Raw genomic sequence first — 27,220 nt, 5'->3', positions numbered from 1 at the left:
CGGACTTTCAGATAGAAAATAAACCACTTGTGTTTAATTTGTATAATGATCTAAGGAACAGGATCTAATCTAAATATTCATTCACACACCGATGGCACAGCCTTCGAGGGCAATTCGAAAACTATTCTGCCTACTGCAGCTTTAAAAAACACCAAATAGACTCATTTCACAGATGTTTGGCCCCATTTATCAACATCACTCACTTATCCATTTAACACAAACCATTTTACACATAAACACACAGGACATATCGTCACCCCGGTAACAACCTCCGCCTGCTGCCAGTGACACCAGTGCCACACCTTAATAGACAGTTCTTAAGCCCTGTCCCAAAATACTACAATAGCTGACACTTCTAAATCTAACTACTCATTGATTAATTGATTTTTAATTATTTCCTTATTACCACCTAGATATTACTTTTATTATTGTTGTTGTTATTTTAATTTATTTTTAATTTATTTGAGGTCATTACTAGAATTACTATGACTATTATTTCATCCTTTTTTCTTGTTTTGTTATGTTGGTTTTGTTTGGTTTGTTTGGTTTGTTATATCTCATGTCAAACTCTGAGCGTCACCTTGTTTTCTTAGTCTTTTCTTGGGTATATCTTCCCTGTTCTTTGTTGTACTACTTGTAAAGTCACTGCTGTTTTGTTTTTGCACCAATAAAAAAAAAGAACAAATAAGTATGATTAATGGAAAATGGGATATTTCCTCCTAAACAGGGAGAGGAAAAGAAATACCTTTACACTATTTTTGCAGTCAGTTCTGTAAACCTGTGTGTGTGTGTGTGTGTGTGTGTGTGTGTGTGCGGGAGAGAGCATGTAAGAGAGTTTATAAATGTACGAGGGAAGTGTGTGTGTTTTCCCACGATCTCTGGCAGGTGAAAAGAGAAAACAACTGGAAGGTTGTGTGTGAAGTTTGAAAGGCGACACTGGTGTTTTTATCAGTGTGCAGCAGGGAGTATACTTGGTTGTTTGAGTGTGTGTGTGTGTGTGTGTGTGTATGTGTGCGTGTGGCTTTGAAGCAGCTCCTCCAGAGAACAATTCCCCAGACCACACCCATCTTAAAAACCCCACCCACCCACACACACACACACACACACTCCACTCACTTTAGACATTTGTCCTTATACGGTCATACCAACAGCTCGGCTGACGATTGGTCGAAGAAAAAGCATTTTGACAGAAACGCACACCTGTGCAGGCTTGCACACACAAACACACACACACACACACACGCACACTCCCCCAGCTTGTTCTCAGCATCTCCCACACACTCCCAGACACACTCACTAGTACAGACATGATATCAATGATTCCTCTATATGCACTGATGCTGAGTGTGATTGCTGCTAATAATGCCATTAAATAAGCACAATTACCAGCTTCATTATGTATTTAATTCAACTATTTGTCCTAAATGTTATTCTAAAGCAAACAGTGGTTCCGTTTTAAAAGGCTGGAGTGATGTTGTAATGAAGTAATATAGTAAATATAGTAAAGTTGTGTCACACACACACACCTCTGGTACCTGTCTTGTCTAAACATGCTGTCCATAAAAGTCTTCAAAAACACACCCCCACACACACACACACACAGTGCATACCTACATCTGCACACACACACACACACACACACACACACACACACCACAGTCTGTTTCTGTTTGTTTCTTCTGAAATTAAATGGTGCACACACGCATCAGTATGAGGAAGCAGCTTATCAGTGATTCGAGGAAGTTGGTCAGCTATCGCCAGGAGAAATTTGCCTCTGCGGTCTTTCCCTCCGAGCTACATAGTTTATGGTCATGGATACTGCAGAAAATACAAACTCCCTCCATCTGTGGTCACGACAGTGAGTTTCACAGTCATGTTTTGCTGAGCTGAAAGGAATCATCTCATGTATAAAAAGTGGGAAAGAAGCTGTGAAATGTGACACATTGTGGTCTAATCCTGAAAACTGAGTTACTTGACAACTCCCTGAAGAAGGAGAGATAGCGGCCTCTAGCTGACACTTAAAAGAAAGCATTACAACAGGTTTCGATTTGATTTACGTGACATACATTAGTTTATTATAACGAAACAGGTACACTTTATGATTTTTGTATGGATGGATCGGCATCATAGTGGTTCACCCACTATTGTCTCCTTCAGTCACGGGGCTCTCCTGTAGACTCCAGCTCAGATAATACAGCCCTGGATGGGACAGAAAAACAAGATAAGAGTCAGAAAAAGGCATTCAGAAAAACAAATACACATGATGGATCATACTGAGATCAAATGCAGCTAGAAGCTTTTCCTCTGTGGTTCCAGCACTGGAACAACCATTTCAGATGTGTCCCTTCTGTTTAAAAGGACGGGATGCTATGTGGAGCTGCTGAGGATGAAAACTTCCTTCTAAGAAAAAAATTGCTCTTTTTATTTTTGTCCCTGAGGGCTCAGAAACTATGGATTGGTCCCTGTTCATTTTTCTGATGTTAATGTGTTCATTCATCACCTGCCCTCCCCACAGACTCTGATGAAACCTGATGAGAGATGTTACATTGCACTAAAGCTCTGAGGCCGGTTTCACAAATAGATTTAATCAAAGTGGTCTTAACTTTGCTCTTAGATTACTCTAATGCATAGAAATAGGAAAAGAGTAGAACGGACATTCCCACTCAGCTCAATGTATCAAAAGTTGTAGAGGGTGTGTCTGGAAGGGAGCCGGCAAAATGCTAAATCTGATCTGAGATCTGCAAAAACTTGCAAAAACTCTTGCGATACTTGCTGTCCGACAACCTATCCTAACCCTAACTATTCAAGGTCAATGCCTAACCTTAACTATCTTGGAAGAGTTTCCCCAGGTTGCAGGCTCCCTTCTAGCCACTATCCGGGCTAACTTCCATATAAATCAAGTTGTGGCAAGTCTGAAAAATGAAAGAAAGTATGAATTGGCCTTAACACACTCTACGGCCCCACTGACGTGTGTCGTCACCATGACAACTGACAACAATCGCCATTTTCTTTTGACCTTGGTCAAATGACCACGGCAAACAGTTCAATGTCTGTTCTACTCCTATTGTATTTCTATGGTCTAATGCAAGTTAGACACCTGAACTAAGAGCCATGTTTCCATGGTAACAATCAGTAGCACCAAGTGATATAAAAGAGCAAAACATGGTTCATAACTTGTGGTTTTGCTAACATGTTGTGAAGCAAGTGATGAGAAGGGAAAGAATTTTTTTTAGAGCGCAGTAACCTGATGGCAATATACGGCAGTGAGGACATCGTCAGTCCTTTTCATTTGACCGAGGAAGCTATCTCGACCCTGACTGGTGAGTCATCAGAAGTATTGAGCCACAGCGTCTCAGCTCTGCATTGACATTTATGTCTTTGCTGAATTTTCACAACAAAATGTCCTAAATGTAACTGGACAATTATTCCACAAGGAAAATAAGAGTGCAGAGTGGGGTGATGTTTTTGCTCTTTCAGTCATGTTTTTTTTAACTTCATTTACCCAGAATTCATAGCAAATGAATCCTACTTAAAATAGTGAAGAACTAGACAGCTGTATGCAAAAGATGACTTTATACATCTATCTGAAGTCTGACTGTTAGTTTGATCTAAGCCGTAGTCTAAATCTATCTCTGTGAAACAAGTCCCTGGTATAATACCAATGTTTCAGTGACTAAATTACTATTTGTTTATTCGTGTTTCACCCGTTATTCAAGAAGTTGTTAGTGATTGTCGCAGATGAACACACGTTTCCTGCTGTCCGACTCCTCCTCACCTTTGTTCCTCGGTCACATCAAACTCAGCCAGTGTTCGCGTTGCCAGTCTTGGCGTCGCAGACAGACAGAAGGCAGCAGACAGCTGAACCAGCTCCACTGCTCTTTCTGGAGAGCCGTCGCTGCGACACGCAGACAGGAAGTCCTCTAACAGCGCCTCACTGCAGAACAACACACGGCAGGAAACACACAGTCACAAACAGCCAATGAGCACGAGCTTTTATACCAAAGCTGTGCCAAAATGGGATTACACATCATTCCTACAACTTGTTTTATCTGTTGGAACGGTTGCATCTAGAGTCACTTACATGAATGAATGTGCTGCTTATCTATTGGTATGAATATACAATTACAGTTTTATGACCTTGTGCTAGTGACACGTTTACGGTTTGTGTGGAAACCTCCTGTCTTGACAAGTCTGAGATGTCTGAGCCACCAAAAACATCTCCATTTTTTCTGTGTGTAATTACTAGCTAGAGGATGTCATTACAACACTTCTCATGATGGTAGTTTTTCAAAGAGAAGCCAGCAATATTTTCTGTTAGTTAAGAGTTTTTTCACTGTCAAAAAGGATTTCGGTACGTTTGTAGTTTGGGGAGAGACTTACTCAGGGACTCTGTTCCTGGATTTGAAGAGCTGCAGCGTCTCCCTGCAGATAAAAATAGAGCGGAGGGGAAGTCAGATCCATTTCACGTTAACATCATTTGGAAGTGGACATTAGTAGAGTGAGACTACAGTAAAAGCCATCCTGTAAATGGACTGACTGACAGACGGATATACAGCCGTCTCTCTCACCAGGCCTGTTGGGTCTTGTTGGCTCGCAGCAGCAGGGAGGTGATGTGTGAGAGGGAGGGGGTGCTCCACTCCAGAGGGGGCCTCCCTCTGTCTCCATCAAACACACTCTTCACATCCAGAGCACATGCTGCAAAAGACTCCTGAACCTGCAAACACACACACACATGCATGTTCATAAACACAGCCAAGTTGATAGAATTACCGCCATTGCTCCAATCTGTCATCATGTCCTCACTGACCTCAGGACTGTGTGTGTCTCTGGCCATCAGGGTGAGCAGCTCCTCCACCAGATCAGACTTATTATCATGACCCAGAGTCCGGATATCTGGGAAACAGGAAATAGACATAGACTCAGATACTGTTCTTTTTTAGAACTCATCCAGTTTATATCAGCGTCTTTGGGGTGAAATGTGAAGGGGCAGGGTTTCAAACAAACAAACAAACTTTTTTTTCTAACACGACAAGCATGGGATTTAAAACGTATAGGTGATATGATTGGCGTGCATAATTCGGTAGAAAGACAATAGTTCCTACATAAAACTGCTCCCAACAACACCAACAGGGTTGCTACACATGCTCCATTTCAAAATTTCGACTACAGTGCTTTTGCCATGGCATATGGCTTACAATCGCCGCCTCCCTCATGGTTGAGATGTCGAACGATTTTACACAAAGTTAGCATCCATCTCTCTCTTCTGTGCTGTCTGCCTTCAGTTACTGGTTACTTGGTTACTTTTTATTATTATATTATTGCTGTTATTTTGCTCATAATGAAAACTTGGCCCACATTTCGTTGCCCTTGCCAAAATACCACTCTAGAGAATTGCCTAGTTCATCTATGGACGCGTCGGCCCTGGCTGTGACGTACAGGCTTTTGACGACATCAAGCTCGCTGTGGCCTGCGCTCACTGACACAGTGGGAAACCTTTTGGCTGCACTGGCTGCTCCACACACTATGAAAAAAAACTCTGCTGTTGAGTTTTCAAATGTATTTTTTTTTGCACTTTGAGCATCTTAAACTGAGTGCCATCTAGTTCCATTATATTGGAGAGAAGACAGACATCTCTACGGCTGATATCTCTAACACTCGGCAACTCACACCAAAATAATCTAGATTGATAAATAGCGCTACAGGTAAGAGGGGAAAATATGCATTGTTGATTTTGGGGTGAACTGTCCCTTTAAACTCACCTTTCCATATAGTGGGCAGCAAGTCCAGACGACTGTCTGTGTCCAGAGCCTGCAGCAGGTCCCTCAGTCCCTGAGGGTTCGGGTAGTACACCTGGAAACACAGAGTAAAAATCACAGTAGTGATGTTAATTCCCAACAAGCAAGGGTTATATAATTTAGATAGTTAATTATCCATCTCACTTTCTCCTCAGATTATTGAGATGAAAATTCAAACATGCTAGATCGAAACCATCCCATTTTTTTTTGCAAATCAGCTTAGATTAATCTATGTGACAAAAGTGAAATTAAGGCCAACCTATGGTGACCTTAAACTACTTAGTTATGCGTACATGAGTACACGGGTATATTCGAAGAAGAATACCCGACTGTTACACACGCTGTAGGAAAGTGTGTGGAACTGCTCTGGTAATGGAGGGTTGGTGACACAGTGAAGTACCAGCTGCAGCTTATAAGATCTTAAAAGCTTTTATTGATTCTTAATATAAGACATTATGAGTTGTGTAGTCCAGCTGAAAAGGGAGAGATGCAGAGACGTACTCACCGAGGGAATGAGGCGCCTGTACCACTTCAGCACCTCGTCAATGTGCTCCATCAAGCACAGCAGGTTGAAGAAGCGACCACTGGAGAGGAGAGAGGAACAGGTCTGCTTACATCGGACAAAAATGTGGAATTTCATTTACAAAATTGGATCCAATCACTAGATGTCAGGTTTCAGGCTGCGTTGAGGTTCATATAGCTATATTCTTTAACTTACATGTGGTTCATTTATTGACCCTCCACAGCCTCCAAGTTGTTTCCTGCCACCCTTATGCCAGATATACAGGTACAGGGAATGTGTTTGAGGTTAGCCTCAGTGGAACGTTTACTTACTAGTAAAACGTCTGTTGGTAGGAATCTCCCAGAAGCCTCCAGTTCTCCCCATGTTCTACTAGACTGTGGACCTTATAACAAAGCTCCAGATCTTTATTATCCAGACACTGTTATGACAAAAACAGGCAGAGAGAAAAGAAGGTTAGGTGGACAAACCGATGTACACAAATTAACAATGAACTGAGACAGTGGGTCTTAACCTAAATAGATATTTTGTTATTGTGGTTAAAGAAATGTAATTTATGGAGTTGTTCGATTGCTGCTAGACCACCCCGTAAATACAGGTGCATCAAGCATGAGAGCAAATATGTTTTCACCTCAGTGAAATGTTGTTTTTGAAAGGCTAAACGGCAACAAATATTGATTGAAACTGAATATTTTGTTAGATTTTGCTACTAAGTAGCAAAAAAAATATATCTTTTTAAATAGTTTTATATCCAGACTTTTATATAAATTATCCAGTAAGTGTGTTATTACGATTTTTTATATGAATTGGGAGACAGGATCGGGGTATCTGCATGTTCTAAGACAAATTTAAGACTTTGTAAAATCCCTTAACATGCTAGTGACAATTTAAATGTAATCTAAGAATATCTAAAAGCTACCCAAACCGGTCTTCATCTGATTAAACATAGCAATTATAGTTAAAAAAAACCCATTTGGAATTAAAGAAAGGGAGGCCGGATTGATTGAATTGGATGTTAAGTAGAAGGAGTGATATATATTTTAACAGTGACCCTTATATAAATTTAAAGGTAGGCAAAAAGACAGAAGTGCTTGATGAAAAAAACAAGGCCTGAAATAACAAACTCTTAACTTAAGTCTCTGTCATAGTTCTAAAAAAAGGACTTGCACTTTGCAGAAACCCATTTGTGATAAATATTTAAACAAGTAATAAAAATGACTTACTACTCTCATTGCGCTCGAGAAGAATAGAACTGGAAAGAGAAAGAGGGAATATAAAATCAGTATTAATGGATGAATCCCTCTGCTATGTCATGGTGATTACAAATGTTCATGTGTTTTATATCCATTTTAAACTAAATCGGTGCTATTTTTATACACATACACAGCAACGTACCATCATCGGGGTCCTGGCAGGTGAAGCTGGTTCCCGCCAGCTCTGATATCATTTCCTGTAAAATGTCAGTGCTGCCCTGGCCAGAGGCGGCTGGAGAGGAAACAAAAGCACTTAAAGCAGCAGTAGGCAGAATATTTTTAGCATCCATGGGCAAAAATTCTATAATAACCTTTCAGCATATTGTAATGCAAGTGTTCTGAGAGAAAACTAGACTTCTGCTCCTCCTCATGGCTTTGTTTTCAGGCTTTAGAAAATCTAGTCTGTGACGGGAGACTTTGACCAATCACAGGTCATTTCAGAGAGAGAGCGTTCCTATTGGCTGTTCATTCAAAGGAGGCAGCTGTCAATCTCTCGCGAACTCCGATCAAACGGACAAACTAGGCAGCGCTGATCAAATAAGAATCAATATTCTGTTACTGTTATGCCTATTTCTCTCCTCAAATGTTTTCAGAATCATCTTGTAGTGCACGGTTCAGCTGTAAAATGAGAAAGTTTGCTCCGCCTGGTGGGCGGTGCTGGGTATTTCTTGAGATGCAATCTTGAGCAATCTCAAGATTGCTGGGTCACAAACTGTCTCATTTTACAGCTAAACAGTACACTACAAGATGTTTCTGAAAACATTTTATGGGAGAAATAGGCATTACAGTAACAGAATATTGATTCATATTCGATCAGCGCTGCCTAGTTTGACCGTTTGACCGGAGTTTGAGAGTGATTGACAGCTGCTCAGAGACGGTAAAGCTTGGTCTATGCTCGTCATAGTGAAGCCGGCGCGAGTAGCACGCGCCAGAAAATTACGTCATCGCCGCTTTCGCGTGGTGGGCGAAGGATCCGCAAGTTGTCGCGGTGGTTTGTCGTGTACCTCTGACCTTTTGGAATTACGCATCGACTGTGCGCGCTGTGCTTTTCTTTTCACCATGGACACCTTCGAGAGAAGAGTGGCCGAGCAGGTTGGCCTGTACAGACGTCTCTACGACTGTTGATTGAGAAACCGCAGGGACAGTCACATGACATTAAATAAAGAAATAGGCAACACAATGGAGAAAGAAGAGGCTTTCTGCTGCAGGCTGTGAAAGAATCTGAGGGATTGTTTTGTAAAAGCTTAAAAAAAAGGTCTCATGGAAAGAGTGGCGACCCGAGGGGAAGCACCGAGAGACGGAAAATGATTTAGACTTGGAGGTAAGCGACCGTAATAATTACAGTGCACAAATTCAACACTTGACGGTACGTCGGTGTTTAGTGGTTACTACTGTCGCCAGGCAGCCGACTTTCCTTTCCTTATCCACAGACTGTTTTGTTTCTACGCATACTGCAACGAACAACGCGCTGAGCATAAACACCTCTGTGCATACTTGTAGTGTGGGCAACCTACGGAGGCCCGCGCCACGGTGTCCTGCACGAGGATAAACAAAGCTTTAGGCTCTGATTGGTTGTTTTCCTCCAGTCTGTGAAATCTTGCAGATGCCGTTAGGAGCACCGGAGGACACAGAGGCACATGATTTCTCATGCACTATTGTCAGGATATAGTTCTATAAAAATAACTTTTTGAATCATATTTGCTCCAACCTGCCTACTGCAGCTTTAATACACATCAGCATACAGACAACGGAACCAAAGACTGTACCGGAAATGTTCCAATGTGATGTAACATCACACTCTGTTTACCTGCTTTGGTAAAGACTGCCAGGATGTGGTAGAAGGAGGCCAGGCTGGGAGCTGAACACACACACACGAAAGACCATTATCATTCATTGGTCAACACTGTTATACTAGTGTTGGTCTTACAACTGTGTGTGGTGTGTGTGTGTGAGTGTGTGTTTAGTCACCTATACCCAAGGCCTTCATCTCACTCAGAGTGTATAGAGCTTGTGTTTTAGCCAAAGAGCCGCAGCGTCTCAGAGCTTTGAGAATACTGTTGAAGGTGAGCAGGTCAGGCTGAACTTTCTGTTGACGCATCTGGTTCAACAGCTCCTGCAGACACAGAGAGAAACTTTAAACAAGCTTATTTTACCGCCACATACCTCGAAAAGAATTCATCACATTAAAAATCAACACTACAGTCGGTTCACAGTTTTTGTCAACATACAGTTTGAGCCCCAAAGTGTTCAATATGAAATAAATACATAACTTAAATAATCACATAAATAAATTGTGGACAGTACATATATGAAACAATAATTTAAGAAATTATTATAAATCAAGTATTATTATTTCATTATTATTATTATTTCACTATTCTCATTTCCATAACAGGGTTTTAATGGTTGGTTAAACGTATTTTTAAAAGTCAGTTTTTTATTTCATAGAAAACAGAATGATAAAATGACATTTCATTAGTTAGGTTGAGGTTTAATAATTTCTTAAATCATTTCACACTTAATTTATGTATTTGTATATTTTACACAATTAATTCATATGAGTATTTCTTTCATAATATCTTTTTATTTATCTAATATTGAACATTTTGGGGCTCCAAAAATATAAATGTATTCCTCTGAAAAAAAATCTAAATAACTGATTTAATGCAATGACATCTTTAATGACACAAAAAGGTCTTTTACAACGAAAACCTGGTGATGTACTCTTTAGGATCTGCAACATTGAGTGAAACAGTGAAAAGGGTCTCACAGTGAGGAGGTCCCATCTCTCGTTGTATTTATCTCTGACATCTGGAGCTGCTGTTATCAGAGCGTTGAAGATGTGGATGTCGGCTGGAAACAAAGGGGTTGGGTTATTGGTCATCTAGTCCCAGTATAAAAGACACTTCAACAGGTTACCGACTTCATTAAAATGTAATTCTTCGGCACCCTCTAGTGGTAAATTCACGAATAACACTTAAACCGAGAGCAATACACCAGGTCAAAACCAACAAACTGAATTTTCAATTGAACAAATCTAGTAGGTTGGTGGAAGATCAAAATAATATGGTAAACTAATAGTGAAGGAACATGACGTAACTGTGTACTGAAGGTCACATGACATTCTTATATCCCTTTCACTGTTAAATTCAAATGAAAGGTGATTGCAACACATATCTGTAACCGCTTCTTGAAATAAAAATAAATAGATTTTTAGTTAAAATAATTGTGGATTTTATTTAGAGTATATTCAAATGACCTGCATACTCTACTTTGCATTAACGAGAGTTTTACGCAAAGTATTAAAAATAGAAAAGACATCACATCAACCTACAATTTCAGATCCAAATATTGCCGTTAAAGATGTGTTTGTATACAACTACTGAGCCATTTTCTCTTCCTATTGTCTCTTTACAACTCACCGTTCATTCTGTTGTTAAGCATGTCTGTGTACATGCTGAAGGCCTTAGCGTAGGCGCCATGCTGGGGAGAGACACACAAACATATGCACTTAATCTACAGCAGAGCACACAAATGACCATTTTACTGCCACAACAATCCCCACACAATGCAGTAAACTACCCAGCGGTTCAGCTGCATCTTCTTAAAGGGAAAATTCACCACCTTTTATGTGGACGTCCAATCAGTGTTGATGGTAAATGTAGTCGATTGAAGCAATAATTTCTTCAGTGTTGCTATACTGACCCAGAAAGCTGAGTTCTCAGCTCAAAAATCTGTTCGTCTTGCATCCAGCGTCGTCTTTTGACTCGACAGTGACGTAGCTGGATGGAAGGAAGGAAGAACTACAGGCTGCTGTTTCAGCTTGGATTTCTAGTCTCCGCCTCCGAGTAGCCAGGGGGGTGCTGCGCTCCAGATGCTGCTCAGAGACAGAACTTCCTTGTTCTCTTTGCTTGTATAAACTGCGAAAATGGCATCCCAAAATATGATTGCAGATGATGTTATGGACGAAGATACATTTTACAGTGTTTTGACAGAATCTGATATTTATCTGTATATATTCGAGTGTACAGCGGAAGAAAAGCAGCGGAGATGGCCAGAGGCTGCGGCTGCATTAGCCGTGCAAGAGGATGGCCGGCGGGGACCCTCCGGGCATCAGAAGCTCGAAATCATCATCAGAACTCAGCTTTCTGGGTTAATGTAGCACACACTAAGGAATTTAATGCTTCAATCTACCATAAACACTGACTGGACATCCACGTGAATGGTGGCGCATTTTCTCTTTAACAAACATGAAGAGGCCCTTCCAGTACCTGCAACATCAGTTATGAATGTGTTCATACCTTCACCATGCCTCTGATCAGAGCAGAGTAACACCGTGTGTCTCTCTCTGGCAGCAGGTTAAAGATCCTCTCTGCGTTGTTGTTTTCTCTCCAGGTCGTCCTCAGCAGGTCTGAAGCCCGACGGAACCTCGACTTCCTTCTCCTCACCTCCTCTCCTGACTCCTCCTAATAAAAACACAGACAAAGTAAATATACATAAATACTGCAGTATTAATATCATGTCCAAAGTATCCAGCTGAATGTCGCTGATGGATTCATTTACCTGCTGCAACAAAAACCCAACTTTGAGTTTTATCGATTAGTAGACTGATCGCAGTTATTTTGAAAATCAATTAATCGTTTTGAGCCATTTTGCCAAAGTTCTCCAATGTGATTATTTGCTGGTTTATTTATTTATTGATTTGGGGGTTTGACATTTTACACTATTTGCTGACACTTTATAGACAAAACAATGAATTGAGAAATAATTGGCCGGTAATTAATAATGAAAATAATTGTTGGTTTGCAGCGCTAATAGTGTCACTCTTTTCTCGTCTCTGACCGTCACCATGAGGTTTTGATCTGGAATGACTCACCGTGTCCTCTGGCTGTGGTCCTCCCTCCTCAACAGGGTCTCTGTCCCCGTAGAGACAGATCAGGTCCAACATTTCATGGGTGGTTTCCACAGAGACTGCCGTGCCTAGAAGAATTAAAGAGTCAATGTAGCAATATTCCTAAAACAGAGAATAAGTAAGTGTGTGTGTGTGTGTGTGTGTGTGTGTGTGTGTGTGCGTGCGTGTGTTCTCACCAGCTTGCAGTAGTTGATCATACATGTCAACAGCAGCTTTAACTTTCCTCAAGCTGATTCGTTCTTTCAGTGCCTCCTCACTCACCTCCTCAAGAAGCAGTGCCACGGTCTCCGGCATCAGACACTACAAACACACACACACACACCAAAAACACAATGAGAATTAAACAATATCACTCGATATTATTTTAGATATTCAAAAGGTCACATCAGCAATATTTCAAACATTTAAGTGAAACCAAACTGGATGTGTTTGCTATGAGAGTAAAGCTGACAGATCTCTCCTGAGGTCTGTACTACGAAGCAGGATCTGGGGTTAGCGAGGTAACTTCAGGGTTAACACCTTCAGGGTTTTCAGTCCTACGACGGTGGATCACTTCTTACCGGGGTAGATCGCCATGATGCTGAACACCTAACCTGTTCAGGAGCATGTTATGTTCCAGATAACTCGTATAAAAGCACCACCTACTGACCAATCAGAGCTCTGTGTCAGATTGTATGATGATATTACACAAAGACGAAGAAGTTACGGTAATAATCCAGAGTGAAAGCAAAACAGCTGCAGGACGGACAGCTGGCAAAAAAACGCCGACTGTGTGTGAATGCGTAAATTAACAAACTTATGATCTCACTGCCCAATCTAGAGCACTATAGATCTGACTATAATTAGCCTACATGTGTGTATTCCATTAAATGAATGTGTTGCTTAGATGTATTCTTATGGTGTGTATGATAATATTAACCGCTTTGAATTATGTTCATACATTTATTTTTTATTTGCTCCGTTTCACACCGCTGGGGTTGCAGCTGAAAGAATACAGCTAAAATAGTCATACACACCATAAGAATACATCTAAGAACTAGAACTGACAAAGTTAGCGGGATAATACCGTGTTAACGCAAATTTGTTTTAACGGCACTAATTTCTTTAACGTATTAACACAACTGAAACTTTTAGGTTGTAGCGGGCTCAGTTTTAAAACTTCAGTGAAGATACAGATAGATACTGGCATCATGAAACTAGAGAACTTCCATTAAATCCATTGGTACCAATCATGTCATACTAGCTTGTCAAGAAGGAGGTTAAATAACACTCCAAAGGTACGCTAAATTTTGTCAAGGAAAAACTGGCATGGCCATTTTCAAAGGGGTCCTTTGACCTCTGGCCTCCAGATCAGTGAATGTAAATGGGTTCTATGGGTACCCACGAGTCTCCCCTTTACAGACATGCCCACTTTATGATAATCACATGCAGTTTGGGGTCAAGTCATAGTCAAGTCAGCACACTGACACACTGACAGCTGTTGTTGCCTGTTGGGCTGCAGTTTGCCATGTTATGATTTGAGCATATTGTTTTATGCTAAATGCAGTACCTGTGAGGGTTTCTGGATAATATCTGTCATTGTTTTGTGTTGTTAATTGATTTCCAATAATAAATATAAATATACATTTGCATAAAGCAGCATATTTGCCCACTCCCATGTTGAAAGAGGATTAAATACCTGACAAATCTCCCTTTAAGGTACATTTTGAACAGATAAAAAATGTGCAATTAATTTGCGATTAACTTTGGACAATCATGCGATTAATCATGATTAAATATTTTAATCGATTGACAGCCCTACTAAGAACACAATAATTTAACGGAATCCACACAAGTAATTATAGACAGATCTATCGTGACTCTAGATGGGCCAGTGATATTATAAGCCTGTTAATTTACGCATTCACACAGTCGGAAGTTTTTTGCCAGCTGTCCTTCCTGCATTTGGCAGCTTCAACATGTTACTTTTAGTTTGGATTAAGTGTTTAACTTCTTCATATTTGTATAATATCATAGTTTGCTCTTGGTTTGTAAAATGTGCCGCTCTGCTGACAGTAGACTTTTCCATGTCTGTGACTGGTCAGATACTGCAAGCACCGCCCCGTTCATGTGAACGTGCTCATAACCAGACTGAGAAACCCTGGGTTGATTTACCGAGTTGATAACCAGCTTCGTAGGACCGCTTAGCGTGATCTCGGTTGTTAGGGTTAGTGAAGCCAGCTAACGAGAAGATACCCTGAGTAGGTTGAACTCACTTCGTAGTACAGGCCTCTGGATTGAACTGTTTTAGCCTGCTGTGCTATGATGTTTGATTTCAACCCCCCTCATAACACACACCTGTCTAACTATATATTCTCTAGCCCGCTTTACATATTCACTACTATATACAGTATATATGTGGGTGTGTGTTTCTTACTGGTATATGTGGTTCAGCAAAGTCTTTTGTGAAGAACTTGGGATTGCTGTTGACAAAGTATTTGGCTGCCGATTTGCCGGACTCCTGAGAGAGAGAGTACAGCTTCTGCAGAGAGAGAGACATGATACATGAGCAGTTACATAATATCTATTACAAAATATCTATATACAATACTGACTTAGCTCAGCGGGACAATAAATTGTACAATAATTCAGCTGTGCAATACTCAATGTCATTAATACTGTACATTTCATTATTTAATTCTGATTTAAACTATTCTGGTATTTATATTTAACACACTTAATAGATCCCACTTCTCAGCATTTTCTGCCGTTATATGCTATATATTGCACATCTTCATGCAAATATTTGCACATATTTCATATTTCTTATAATTATTTTAGATTTCATTTCTTACTTAATTACATATATTGTGTTTATATTGTAGCATTATGTACAGTATTGTAGCATTATGTACATTATTTAAATGGTACATACAGGTACAGCAACTGTAACGCCCCTATTTCCCCCCAGTGATCAATAAAGTATTACTATTCTGATATTACAGCAGCTACATCCCAGAGTGCACTCTTTACAGCAATCTGAGCTGTTAGTGCTGATTCATTATGTCTGCATTAGCAATGCTTTATGTTATTAGTAGTAATGTTGTGTTTGACTTCATCTTAATGCGTTCTCACTGGGTGCATATTATCATAAATACATAGAAAGTGTTAAAACGTTGAAATAAACTGAAATACAACAACAACAACAGTAACCAAAACTAATTTGGCTACTTGTAAAAGTAAACAAATAAACTAGAAATATATGTAAAAGGATAGACATTTTTCACACCCCATTTTTGTCATTGCAGAAAAAACAAATGTTCCCAAATGCAGCCATAATTAACTTTATTAATTACACCTGCACTTGTCCTGCTATGTCACCTATACCTAAAAAGGCTTATTTTAGTTTTCATCATTTTGTTTACTGTGTCTACAGGGTGAAAACAACTGCAGCAGAGGATCTTGAAGAGATTACAACTCACAAGTTCTAATATTTCATGAGCCACAACATCTGTACCATATTCACATAATACCCAATCGAAATTAACTACCATTCCAAAATAAATTATAGCTGCTGTGCAGCTGTGGGTCGGGTCCGAGCATTTCGAGGAGGAAGAAGAAAAAAGGAAGAGGAGGAAGACAAATGAGAGATACAGGACAGTCCGATCATCATTAATTCTTTAAGGGATTAGCATGTTCGTTCTGCCTTGATCGGGTCTCGAACTCACAACCTCAGACACCAAAAGCAAGTCCCTATGTTGGTGAGCTTACTGCCTGGGGGAAACTACCACTTCTCACAGAAGAAGAAAAAGAAGAAGAAGAAGAAGAAGAAGGAGAAGAAAACAAAAATAAGCTGACTTAGTAAAGTACTGTAATGTCACGTTAGTGTAAAGTTTAGCATGTTTTTGACATACAAACTCAGAGGAGGTCCTGGGAGAGAGGTAAGGATCATCCTGGAACTGGTGGGGATATGCTGTAGGATCCTGGAGGGAGAAAATAAAAAAGGCTAACACACATTGACAGACAGATACACAAGAAAAGATACACACTGAAACTGAAAGATCATCAGAAAGATGGGAAGGAGCTCTCACCCTGCTGACAGTCGATCCCAGAGCCTCCAGCACTGCCTCTTTGCTCCTGTTCAGTGACAAGGGACATTAATTCACAGACTTCTTTAAAGACATTTATGCAAACGTTAACACTTGGCTGACTTGATTTAAAACTGCGTGGTTAGTTTTAATAAGCTCGAAGTAAATTAGTTTTTTTCGGACTATAAAGTACAAAGTGTTGCCTGCACTTAATAAAACTTCAACTTCAACGTCATGTAGCAGTGATATGGACACATACCATGTTTTCTTCCGGGGGATGACAATAGTATCTGTGGATTCTGCAACGACATCAAGAAAAAGGTGCAATTTGAATGTCATTGATAAATTACAATCAATTATAAATAAAGCCTTTCCTCTGATGTAGCTAATGGGTGATTTAGTCAAATCTGACAGGAGGGCAGAATTTTTCAATAAATCCAATTATTTGAAGAATTAGCCCATTCTTTTACTGTCAACAAATCCCATGAGAAGATGAAAACTGCTGCTGAAAAGCGCCCAGGGAGCATCTTGGGGTTCAGTGTCTTGCTCAAGCACACTTCGACGTGCAGGTAGTGGGAGCCGAGGATCGAACCGCCAACCTTGTGGACGACCTGCTCTCCTCACTGAGCTACAGCCATCCAAACATTTGTTGTTATTAAAGTATTTTTAAGCAAACATTACTCAAAGTGGAGTAAATAGTGAATTCGTTGGAGACTAATTTCAGCTCCAGATTAATACACATTGCTGCCTGTAGTGAGTAGATGTATGGCTGTAGGATGGCGTATGTTGGATCAACTCAAAATAAACTACAGTGACTATGATGAACTGAATGTAGGAACATCTCACCTTGTGCAACACCGTGGCTCATGTGTTTGAACATATTCAATTACACAGGCAACAGTTGTTAGTTAGATACATTCTTCTTGTGGGCAGGCAGGGAAACTCTATATCTTCCTTTAAATCTCTTAAGACTCACTTTTTTTCTTAACTGATGGCATATTGTTGTAACGATTTATATGATTTGATCTTGTTTAGATCTTAAGTTCTGGATGTTAATTACTTTAATCATGCTTTTATTGTAAAGCACTTTGTAACGTTGTTTTGGTAAGGTACTATATAAATAAAGTTATTATTGGATTTCTTTAACAATATTAACAATATTGCCATCCTTATCCTGTAGTTGTAAACAAAGCAGTAACCCTGAGGATGATGCAGTTAAGATTTTCTCACACTGATATTGTCTCTACTGACAAAGAGCGTTTCAGTCATTACCAAAAATCCTAATCCAATTTACCTTTATTAGCTTCTGCAGCTTGTTGTCGCAGTGCTGCAGTCCAACCAAAACTCCTGGAAAAAAGAAGAAGAAAGAAAGTGATTAAATTAAATGAGGTGACGTTATACTTTGCACAAAAACGACTTCAGTCCTCTGGTTGGCTGTGTTCATTCATAGATCCCTTTGTTGCACATACACGTATAGAGAGGGTGACAGACAACATGCTCTCTCAACTGATCCAGATACAAAGTATGAAATATTTGAGGTGAAACAACGTCTAAATGCTAAAAACTAACTCCCATCTGCTTAGATATCAGACATTTAGCCAACATTTGCTGCAGTAAAATGGTAATGGTAAATGGTCTTCTGACCACTCAAAGCGCTTTACACTACATGTCAGTGTTCACACATTCACACACTGATGGCAGAGGCTGCTAAGGTGCCAACTTTGCCCATCAGGATCTAATCTAAATACTCATTCACACACCGATGACTCAGGGGTTAATGTGACATGTGACCGGAGCAGCCGGGGATCGAACCACCGAGTGGTGGACCACCTGCTCTACCCTCTGAGCCACAGCCGTCCACAGTGATGTAAGGTAGCTTGATGGAGACATGACCTCCTGTCAGATGATGCTGCTGCAGCTCTAACACTCTTCTAGCAACCACAACTACAAGAGAATAAAGTCCACTGAATAACATCCCGCTGTAGAACCCATCAGTCTCACCTGTGAGTCCAGAGCTGCTGGTAGTGATGGAGCAGAAAGCTGAAGTTGTTTCTGTGGATGTGATGTCCTACGAGCCGACCGGGCACCGCCATGTTGTTACACAGTGAAGGATTCTGGGAGGGAGAGACCATGTGGTGCTGAGAACAGGGGGAGAGACAAATAATAACACTTTGTATTTTAAACAAACTCTACGCGTTATCCACACTTAACATCTAGCCAGCTAGCAATTTTGATATTTTATTGAGTTATTTAAAAAGCATAATATCCACTAAGTTTGTGTAAAAGCCGAGTCACACTATCTGTGTCTCCCCTCTAGTCTGACGGGTGGTCTGACCGGCCCACGTGTGGAACAGGAGTAAGTTTGTGTCGCATGTGGTTGAACTTAATACACCCATGTGTTGAACTGTCCGCCATGAATTCATATCAATAAACAGCTCAAAGTCTGGATAATTCTCCAACATGTATTTTGGTAAAGACGTGCCATGGCGGCGTCTGGAGGGCATGACGTTTGGCCTGTACTCTGCTGAGGAGATCAGGTGAGAGATGACTTGTTAGCTTCTTTAATGCTAAACATGAGTTTATAACAACATGTCTACTCGTGGCAACAACGTTATGTTACTGTACTCTTCTAGCTATCTGGATAATTACACGCATGTTTTAGATAGGAGTTGCTTTGTCAATGTTCAGATTATTTATTATCTTGTGCACCAACATGATTCTCAGCAGTAACAGTGGATGTCAGCTGCTTTTCCCTGACTATTATTAATGTGTTTATTCAGATCCTCAGCTAACTTTGACTGTGGTTCAACCCTGTAGGGATCTACTGTATCAAGATGACACTTCTGATATGATCAACATCTTCTATATATAGATATAGGTCATTTCATATCTCGATAACGATATATATCACGATATAGCAGGCTTTCTGGGAATTCAGTAAATAGTCTAATATTGCATAAAATCAGCACATGGTAAACCCTAGTTTAGTATATTCCTGTGTGAATTTTATACTTGACAAATGAAAAGTAAAAGAGTATTTCCTCATTTTAAGAACTTGTGTGCAAAATGAACATGACAGTTTTAAATAAAATTATAGAGAAAAAATAGATAAATATAGGTGTAGCCTAACAATAAGGCCTGTTTATTTATAGTAGGAATATACTATCTTCAGACTTGAAAATAACTTTCTTTTCCTCCAAGTGCAGAATCATTATTATGGTTTGATATAGATGTGTATATGGATTTGCTAGTGTATGTGTGTGTGTGTGTGTGTGTGTGTGTGTGTATATGTGTGTGTATATGTGTGTGTGTGTATGTATATATATATATATATATATATATATATATGTAGATTTTGTTGTCCAGTTGGCACATATGTATACTTTTGTGTATCTGCGTTTAAAAGAAAACCTAATAAAAAGTGAATGACAAAAAACATAAATACAGGCCTAGCCTGTATCGCGATAGAAACAATATATAAATATATATACGATAGACATTTTTACATTGTTTTGATGATATATCTAGGGCTGTCAATTGATTAAAATATTTAATTGTGATTAATCGCATGATTGTCCATAGTTAATCACGATTAATCGTAAATTAATCACACATTTTTTATCTGTTCAAAATGTACCTTACAGGGAGGTTTGTCAAGTATTTAATACACTTATCAACATGGGAGTGGGTAAATATGCTGCTTTATGCAAAATGTATGTATATATTTATTATTGTAAATCAATTAACAACACAAAACAATGACAGATATTGTCCAGAAACCCTCACAGGTACTGCATATAGCATAAAACAATATGCTGAAATCATAACATGGCAAACTGCAGCCCAACAGGCAACAACAGCTGTCAGTGTGTCAGTGTGCTGACTTGACTATGACTTGCCCCAAACTGCATGTGATTATCATAAAGTGGGCATGTCTGTAAAGGGGAGACTCGTGGGTACCCATAGAACCCATTTACAGTAAGTTTGGAGCATTATTTAGCCTCCTTCGCAACAAGCTAGTATAAGTAATAATACTATAAAGTATAGTAGTATATCATTATTATTATTATTATTATTATTATGTAATAATAGTATACTTAGATTTTCTAGTTTCATATGATACCAGTATCTTCACTCTAGCTTTACAAATGAGACCGCTACCACCTAAAAATGAATGTGTAATTATTCTGTTAACTTTGACAGCCTTAACATCATCATATTGCCCAGCCCTAAAACCGGCTAAACACCGATTACACCTACATGATAAAGTTCCAAGTTATTCACTGCAGTAGTAACCAAAAAGTTGCTAAGAATAATCATTTTGGAAGCAGATAGTATAATAATGTGTTCTTCTCCTCTCTTGTCCAGGAAGCTGAGTGTGAAGGCAATCACTAACTTCAGGCTCCTCGATGGTGTAGGGAATGTGGCCCCGAACAGCCTGTACGATCTGGCCCTGGGGCCAGTAGACAGCAAAGAGGTACATCTCCACTCAAATCATATAACATACAATCTAATCTGTGTGTTGCATAATACAGTAAGGACACATCTGTGAAATGCCAAAGATCCGTCTGCTCCTGACTTGTGGTTGTACCTCTGTGGTTTACCATCCTCAGTGTGTAAAGTTCAAGTAAGTTTTCAGGAAATACTTAAAAGTATGATTTTTTTCATGTTACTTTATGTTATCGTTTTTACCAGGTGTGTTCAACCTGCTGTCAGGACTTCAACAACTGTCCAGGACACCTGGGACATGTAGAGCTACCTCTACCTGTATACAACCCGCTGTTCTTTGATGTAAGCAGGTCCACAAATGCACAACACAACACTTTCTAAAACATGTTCCCATCAACCTGCTTTAATGCATTTTGACTAATATTTGTATGGTTTTCTCTCATCCCCTCCTACTGCTCTCCTTCATCAGAAACTCTACCTGCTTATTCGTGGTTCCTGTCTGTCATGTCACATGTTAACGTGTCCCAGAGCCGCCATCCACCTGCTGATAAACCAAGTGAAGTTAGTGGACCATGGAGCCATGCAGGAGGTCTACCAGATAGAACAAGTTCTCAGCCAGGTGGGTTTGAAGTTACTGTGGAAACAAATTATGCTAGGATTGTACAGACTAGGTTGCTCTTCTGACTTATGGATCTCCACAGGGGTTTTGTAACTATCATAGATCTACAGCTCGCTGTTTATACTTTTATTTATTATCTTTATTATTTGTGTTTGTGTGCGCGTGTGTGTGTGTGTTTGTGTGTGTTAGCACCTGGAAGAGAACCCCAAAGCCACCGGAGATGAGATCGAGCAGGTGCTTAAGCAGTTTACTGACACAATAGTTGGAGTGAATGCCAAAGGTTCCGAGAACACCAAACCGGTGAGTACACACTTACACACACGTATGCAAAGAGATGCAGACACATGGCACTCAAAAACAAACATATACACACACCGAAAATCACTTGAGGACTGTTTAATAAGATTTAAAATAAGGAAAATAGGGTTTAACGGTTCTGAAACTGAGACCAAAACCGCGACACAAATGTCCATGGTCTTGTGGTGCCGTTTTCCGTGTCGAGGTCCACCCCCAATTAATCTACTCCAGTGTTCTTGTTGTTGATTCAATAACAGCTGGAATTTTTTGAAAACCCGGAGTTTTTCTTATTCTCCCGCCACCCCAAACCATGGATCTGGAGAATGGTTACACCCCTAATGGAAACCATATTGTGATATACATTCATTTCAGCCATACAGTGCAGTCCTCATGGAGGCACACTGGCCTAATTGTGTCTGTGGTTTTTTTTTTTTCAGATCAAACACCTTGTTGAAAAGAAGGGCAGTCTGATAAATGACTTCTGGAAGATCCATATGAAAAGTAGGAAGTGCCCTTACTGCAGGTAACCTGATAGAAACGGTGATGGAACTTGATTCTCATTTAATGTCGCTCTATGATACTTTCTATAGCAAAGATTAACCATTTAGCACCTTGTTATTAGTTAGTGGAGCCAGCCATACTTACAGATGTACAGTATATACTCTACTAGATATCACCTGTTGTGGTTTTGCTTTAAATATGGCTTGTACAATATAACGGTGAACCAGGGCTTAATCTCCCACTGGTAAAGCCATAAGTAATGTAAATTGGTGTATATGACCACAGTGAACTATTCCGTTAGTATTTTTAGGCCTATATTCAACAACTAAGCACACAGGATTACTGATGCAAATGGTTATTTGCTCAAAGATCAGACCAAGAGGCTAAAGATGTAGGTGGCATAATGATGTAATACCTCTTTGCCTACATGTTGATAATAGACAAATTCCTAATAGTCCATTTTATGCTGTGATCATGGTTTGTTTGTGTGTGTGTGTGTGTAGGAGTGGCAGGTTTACAGTGCGTCGTGAACACAACAGTAAGCTGATTGTCACAATGCCATCAGGAGTGAAGACCGGTGACAAGACTGATGGTAAGTCATATTTGAAAGAAATTAGATCATATTTAGTACACATGCTGATCGTTATTGTGCCAGCAGCTGTGCAGGCTGGAAGAGACTGAGAATAAACCTATTGTTAACTCCTGAGAGACGGAGTGGGAAAGAGCCTATTTGTGTCTTTGTTTTTGGTGAAGCGGTGTGTAACCTGTTACTCTGCACCGCCAACATGGCACCCGTTGTGAGCCCTGCCTATACACATGTAGAATACAGTAAATGGATTTTGTCTGGCTTTTGTTTTTGTCATCCTGCAGAGGATCTGATAGCAGGAAAGAGAGTCTACCTGACGGCTAGTACAGCTAGAGAACACTCCAGCAAACTGTGGGAGCAAGAAGGTAGGACCAAAACCGGACTGTTTGATGATTACAACAAAGTGAAACATTTAAAAGTGAATATTTGAAGTGCGGTCTTGTCAGACCAGATTATATGACTTGAGTAATATCTCAATTGAAAAGAAGCATATGAAGAAACGGTAACACTTTTAAGATCTATAAAAACTGAATTATGAAATAAATGTCTAAAGATGCAATAATTACGATTCCATAAGGAGTCATTTGTTAACTACTGCTTTCTATTTATGACCCCCCTTTTATAACTTCTTTTTCTAATTTCTCGCATTAAATTATATATATCTTTTCATTAATTTACTATCAGTTTAAACTTATTTTGAAGGGCTTTAACCTCTTCTACTCCACCCCTCTTTACGATAGATAGATAGATAGATAGATAGATAGATAGATAGATAGATAGATAGATACAGTAGAAAAATAGATAGATCGATAGATAGATAGATAGATACTTTATTGATCCCGAAGGAAATTTAGGATAGACCCGTTAGTACAGGGTTTTTTTAGGGGGAGATAGCAGGTCAACAGTAGATGTCACATAGAAGTGGTGTACATCATCTGAAAGCTGGGAACCTGAAGATTAATTTGAGATGCAGCTCAACACTGTGGGTCAAGTTGTTCAAATCATAAATAAGAAATAAACATGAATTAATTAAAATAAATTGTGAAAGTGTAAAAGGGCTTAGAACATTATGATAGAAGTATATGATGGCCATCCTCATGCTCTATTATGTCTCTATAAATTTAACTATTTTTTACCACTCAAGAATTGATAAAAATTATCAATAATTCCTCCAAAATATCACATTAAGACACCAAGACATGGAAGAACACCATAGAAAAAGTCATGCTGTGATTTGGTCTCAAACTTTTGACATTTGGAGATTTATGCAAGAATTGCATTTTTTTGTAGGAAAATCCATCCATCCTCTGAATGCTCTAGGTCTCTAGTTTGATCCATCTATCCTCTGAATGCTCTAGGTCTCTAGTTTGATCCATCTATCCTCTGAATGCTCTAGGTCTCTAGTTTGATCCATCTATCCTCTGAATGCTCTAGGTCTCTAGTTTGATCCATCTATCCTCTGAATGCTCTAGGTCTCTAGTTTGATCCATCCATCCTCTGAATGCTCTAGGTCTCTAGTTTGATCCATCCATCCTCTGAATGCTCTAGGTCTCTAGTCTGATCCATCTTTCCTCTGAATGCTCTAGGTCTCTAGTTTGATCCTTCTTTCCTCTGAATGCTCTAGGTCTCTAGTTTGATCCATCCATCCTCTGAATGCTCTAGGTCTCTAGTCTGATCCCTCCATCCTCTGAATGCTCTAGGTCTCTAGTTTGCGGCTGTAAAGTTTCATGAGGCTGTGATTATCCTAGAGGTCACCACAGGTCATTTTATACAGTGAGATCAAGTTTTAAAAAAAATGGTCTCACTACAATGAAATGTCTCCTATGGGGACTAACATCACACATGAATACAGTTGGGCTCATTGGATCCACAAGAGTCTCAGCTGTACAGTGATACCCAATTCATGTAATTCATAGACTGTTTAGGGACCCCAGTATGCAGAAATATTCAAATACACCATTTTAGAATAGGCGAAAATAACACAATTATACTGCATTCAAAAACTGCATGTGATTATCATAAAGTGGGCATGTCTGTTAAGGGGAGACTCGTGGGTACCCATAGAACCCATTTTCATTCATATGTCTTGAGGTCAAAGGTCAAGGGAACCCTGTGAAAATGGCCATGCCAGTTTTTCTTCACCAACATTTTAAGTTTGGAACGTTATTTAGCCTCCTTCCCAACAAGCTAGTTTCTAGTTTCGTGTGATATCTGTATCTTCTAAACCATTATTAAAGAGCTGATAAGGATAATCATGGTGACCTTTTCTAGAGAGTAGAAATTGTGATTTCGTTTTTTTGAGGATGCAAAATGGCAGCGTTGCAAAAAAAGCCAAAATGTCATTCACTTTTTGTGATCATCAATCATTCTCAAGACATAATTCTTCTCTCCTCTCCTTCATCCAGGTTTCTTCTTGAAGTGTCTGTTTGCCGGGGTGGTGGAGGGGACGGGGTCCAAGGAGGGAGGGAACGGTCTCTATCCAGACCTGTTCTTCCTGGAGCTGCTGGTGGTCCCGCCCTGCAGGTACAGTGTGAACAAACCCATGCACATACGGCACATTGAGCCACTGGTAGTAGAACAATTTTACAAATATTAGTTGTGACCTCCTCAACAATCGCTACAACACTAACAATTTTGATAAGGCTGGGAGGGATGCACAATCAGTATACAATCTCAGCCTAAATAAATCATTTACTTTGTGTGATAATAAAGCTATATAACAAATGGTACTGATGTAAGCAGAGGTTATGTGACCACATTGCTTCTCCTGTCCCTGTCAGGTATCGTCCAATCAATCGACTGGGTGACCAGATGTTTACCAACGGTCAGACAGTCAACATGCAGGCTGTCATGAAGGACTGTGGACTCATAAGGAAACTCCTGGCTCTCATAGCAGGGGAGAAAACGGCTGAAGAGGAGGAGGAGGAGGAGGACGAGGAGAAGGAGAAGGAGGTAAGATGACGTGTGTGTGTGTCCAGTGTTACAGTCTGTTCTCACAGTTGTTCTCTTTTTAAATTCATGTCCATGTATAATGAGGCACACAGCTGTACAGATCCCGTTAAAACATCAGCCACATGGTGTTTGTGAACAGGACATGTGAACCCGTCCTCTCCTGTCCCCCTCAGGCTCCTGAGCAGACGGACCAGACGTTTCTGTCGGGGATCCCCGGACAGACACTGACAGATAAACTCTACAACATCTGGGTCCGACTGCAGACCCACGTCAACATCGTCTTTGACAGTGACATGGACAAAATGATGACGGAGAAGTACCCTGGAATCAGACAGGTATCCCATACACAGATACTGTTTGTAACACACGACATCCCAGTGCAGTAAGAGTTAATCTAATGTCAGATTTAGGGCTGTCAAATGATTGAAATATTTAATCGCGATTAATTGCATGATTGTCCATAGTTAATGGCAATTCATCACAAATGAATCACACATTTTTTATCTGTTCAAAACTCTTATCATGTTACTCTTATCCCAAACACATTTTATATTTGTCCCCGGGACGCCGTTAGTCTCGAGTCCTGATGGTTACGGTACCTACGGTACTGTAGAAAAACGAGTACCGTCACGTTTTCAGATTTTTGGCATCGACTTGGTACCGAAGTATCGGTTCTCGTGACATCCCGAGCTGATAACCCTAACTCGTGCCAGTTGCCTAATTGTCTGCTCCCCTTTGCCAGATCTTGGAGAAGAAGGACGGATTGTTCCGGAAACACATGATGGGAAAACGAGTGGACTTCGCTGCCCGATCTGTCATCTGTCCAGACATGTACATAGAGACCAACGAGATCGGAATACCTATGGTACATCTGACTGATTATTGTCCTTCCTTAAGGAAATGGAAATATAAATGATATCAGCATTGATCACCAAAGTCTGATCCAGGATGAAACCAACCGTCTCTTCCATGCTTGTGCAGGTGTTTGCCACCAAGCTGACATACCCCCAACCCGTCACTCCATGGAACGTGAAGGAGCTCCGTCAGGCCGTTCTCAACGGGCCCAATGTTCACCCCGGCGCCGCCATGGTGATAAACGAGGACGGCAGGAGAACCATCCTATCAAATACCAGCCTTGCACAGAGAGAAGCTGTTGCCAAGCAACTGCTGACGCCCTGCCCCGGTCCACATAAAATGCCCATGAAGATAGTGAGTTCGATGCTCTGATTGTAACTTTTGTAATTCATAAAGCCTTATACAGCCGGCACT

General features: G+C 40.1%; 2 protein-coding genes across 2 annotated transcripts in view; one reads left to right on the top strand and one right to left on the bottom strand.

The window, feature by feature from the left end:
* Positions 1-2,041: 2,041 nt before the first annotated feature.
* On the bottom strand, positions 2,042-18,718 carry ptcd3 (pentatricopeptide repeat domain 3). The gene is made up of 23 exons (XM_037780899.1): positions 18,549-18,718; positions 17,842-17,894; positions 16,807-16,846; positions 16,551-16,596; positions 16,374-16,442; positions 14,897-15,001; positions 12,657-12,780; positions 12,445-12,548; positions 11,870-12,034; positions 10,991-11,051; positions 10,339-10,421; positions 9,537-9,681; positions 9,376-9,426; positions 7,711-7,800; positions 7,539-7,567; positions 6,630-6,736; positions 6,301-6,379; positions 5,760-5,850; positions 4,808-4,893; positions 4,569-4,714; positions 4,381-4,422; positions 3,776-3,934; positions 2,042-2,199 (listed from the first exon to the last, which is right to left on the bottom strand). The coding sequence occupies exons 1-23, from the start codon at positions 18,677-18,679 to the stop codon at positions 2,154-2,156; spliced, it is 2,052 nt and encodes a 683-aa protein (XP_037636827.1). The 5' UTR covers positions 18,680-18,718; the 3' UTR covers positions 2,042-2,153.
* Positions 18,719-18,945: 227 nt separating this feature from the next.
* The window catches only part of polr1a (RNA polymerase I subunit A), a 53,588-nt gene continuing 45,313 nt past the window's right edge, over positions 18,946-27,220 (top strand). The window contains 13 exon segments of the mRNA XM_037780897.1: positions 18,946-19,084; positions 20,916-21,024; positions 21,243-21,338; positions 21,466-21,615; positions 21,805-21,915; positions 22,350-22,435; positions 22,917-23,005; positions 23,284-23,364; positions 25,405-25,522; positions 25,780-25,951; positions 26,125-26,286; positions 26,694-26,816; positions 26,933-27,160. Coding sequence (XP_037636825.1) covers positions 19,008-19,084; positions 20,916-21,024; positions 21,243-21,338; positions 21,466-21,615; positions 21,805-21,915; positions 22,350-22,435; positions 22,917-23,005; positions 23,284-23,364; positions 25,405-25,522; positions 25,780-25,951; positions 26,125-26,286; positions 26,694-26,816; positions 26,933-27,160 — 1,602 coding nt within the window. The 5' untranslated portion in view covers positions 18,946-19,007.

The sequence above is a fragment of the Sebastes umbrosus genome, chromosome 9 (genome assembly GCF_015220745.1).
Source record: "Sebastes umbrosus isolate fSebUmb1 chromosome 9, fSebUmb1.pri, whole genome shotgun sequence".
NCBI lineage: Eukaryota > Metazoa > Chordata > Actinopteri > Perciformes > Sebastidae > Sebastes > Sebastes umbrosus.
The sequence above is the reverse complement of the archived record's forward strand: the minus strand, read 5'-3'. Positions and strand labels throughout refer to the sequence as shown.

What these genes read in the sequence shown, in the direction of transcription:
- ptcd3 (XM_037780899.1), bottom strand. Translation starts at nt 18,679, where the DNA reads ATGGTCTCTCCCTCCCAGAATCCTTCACTGTGTAACAACATGGCGGTG. An exon ending in GCTGCCCACTATATGGAAAG is followed by an intron (nt 4,894 to 5,759) that starts GTGAGTTTAAAG and finishes CCTGTTTCCCAG; the next exon opens with ATATCCGGACTCTGGGTCAT. An exon ending in TCCAGGAACAGAGTCCCTGA is followed by an intron (nt 3,935 to 4,380) that starts GTAAGTCTCTCC and finishes GTTGTTCTGCAG; the next exon opens with TGAGGCGCTGTTAGAGGACT.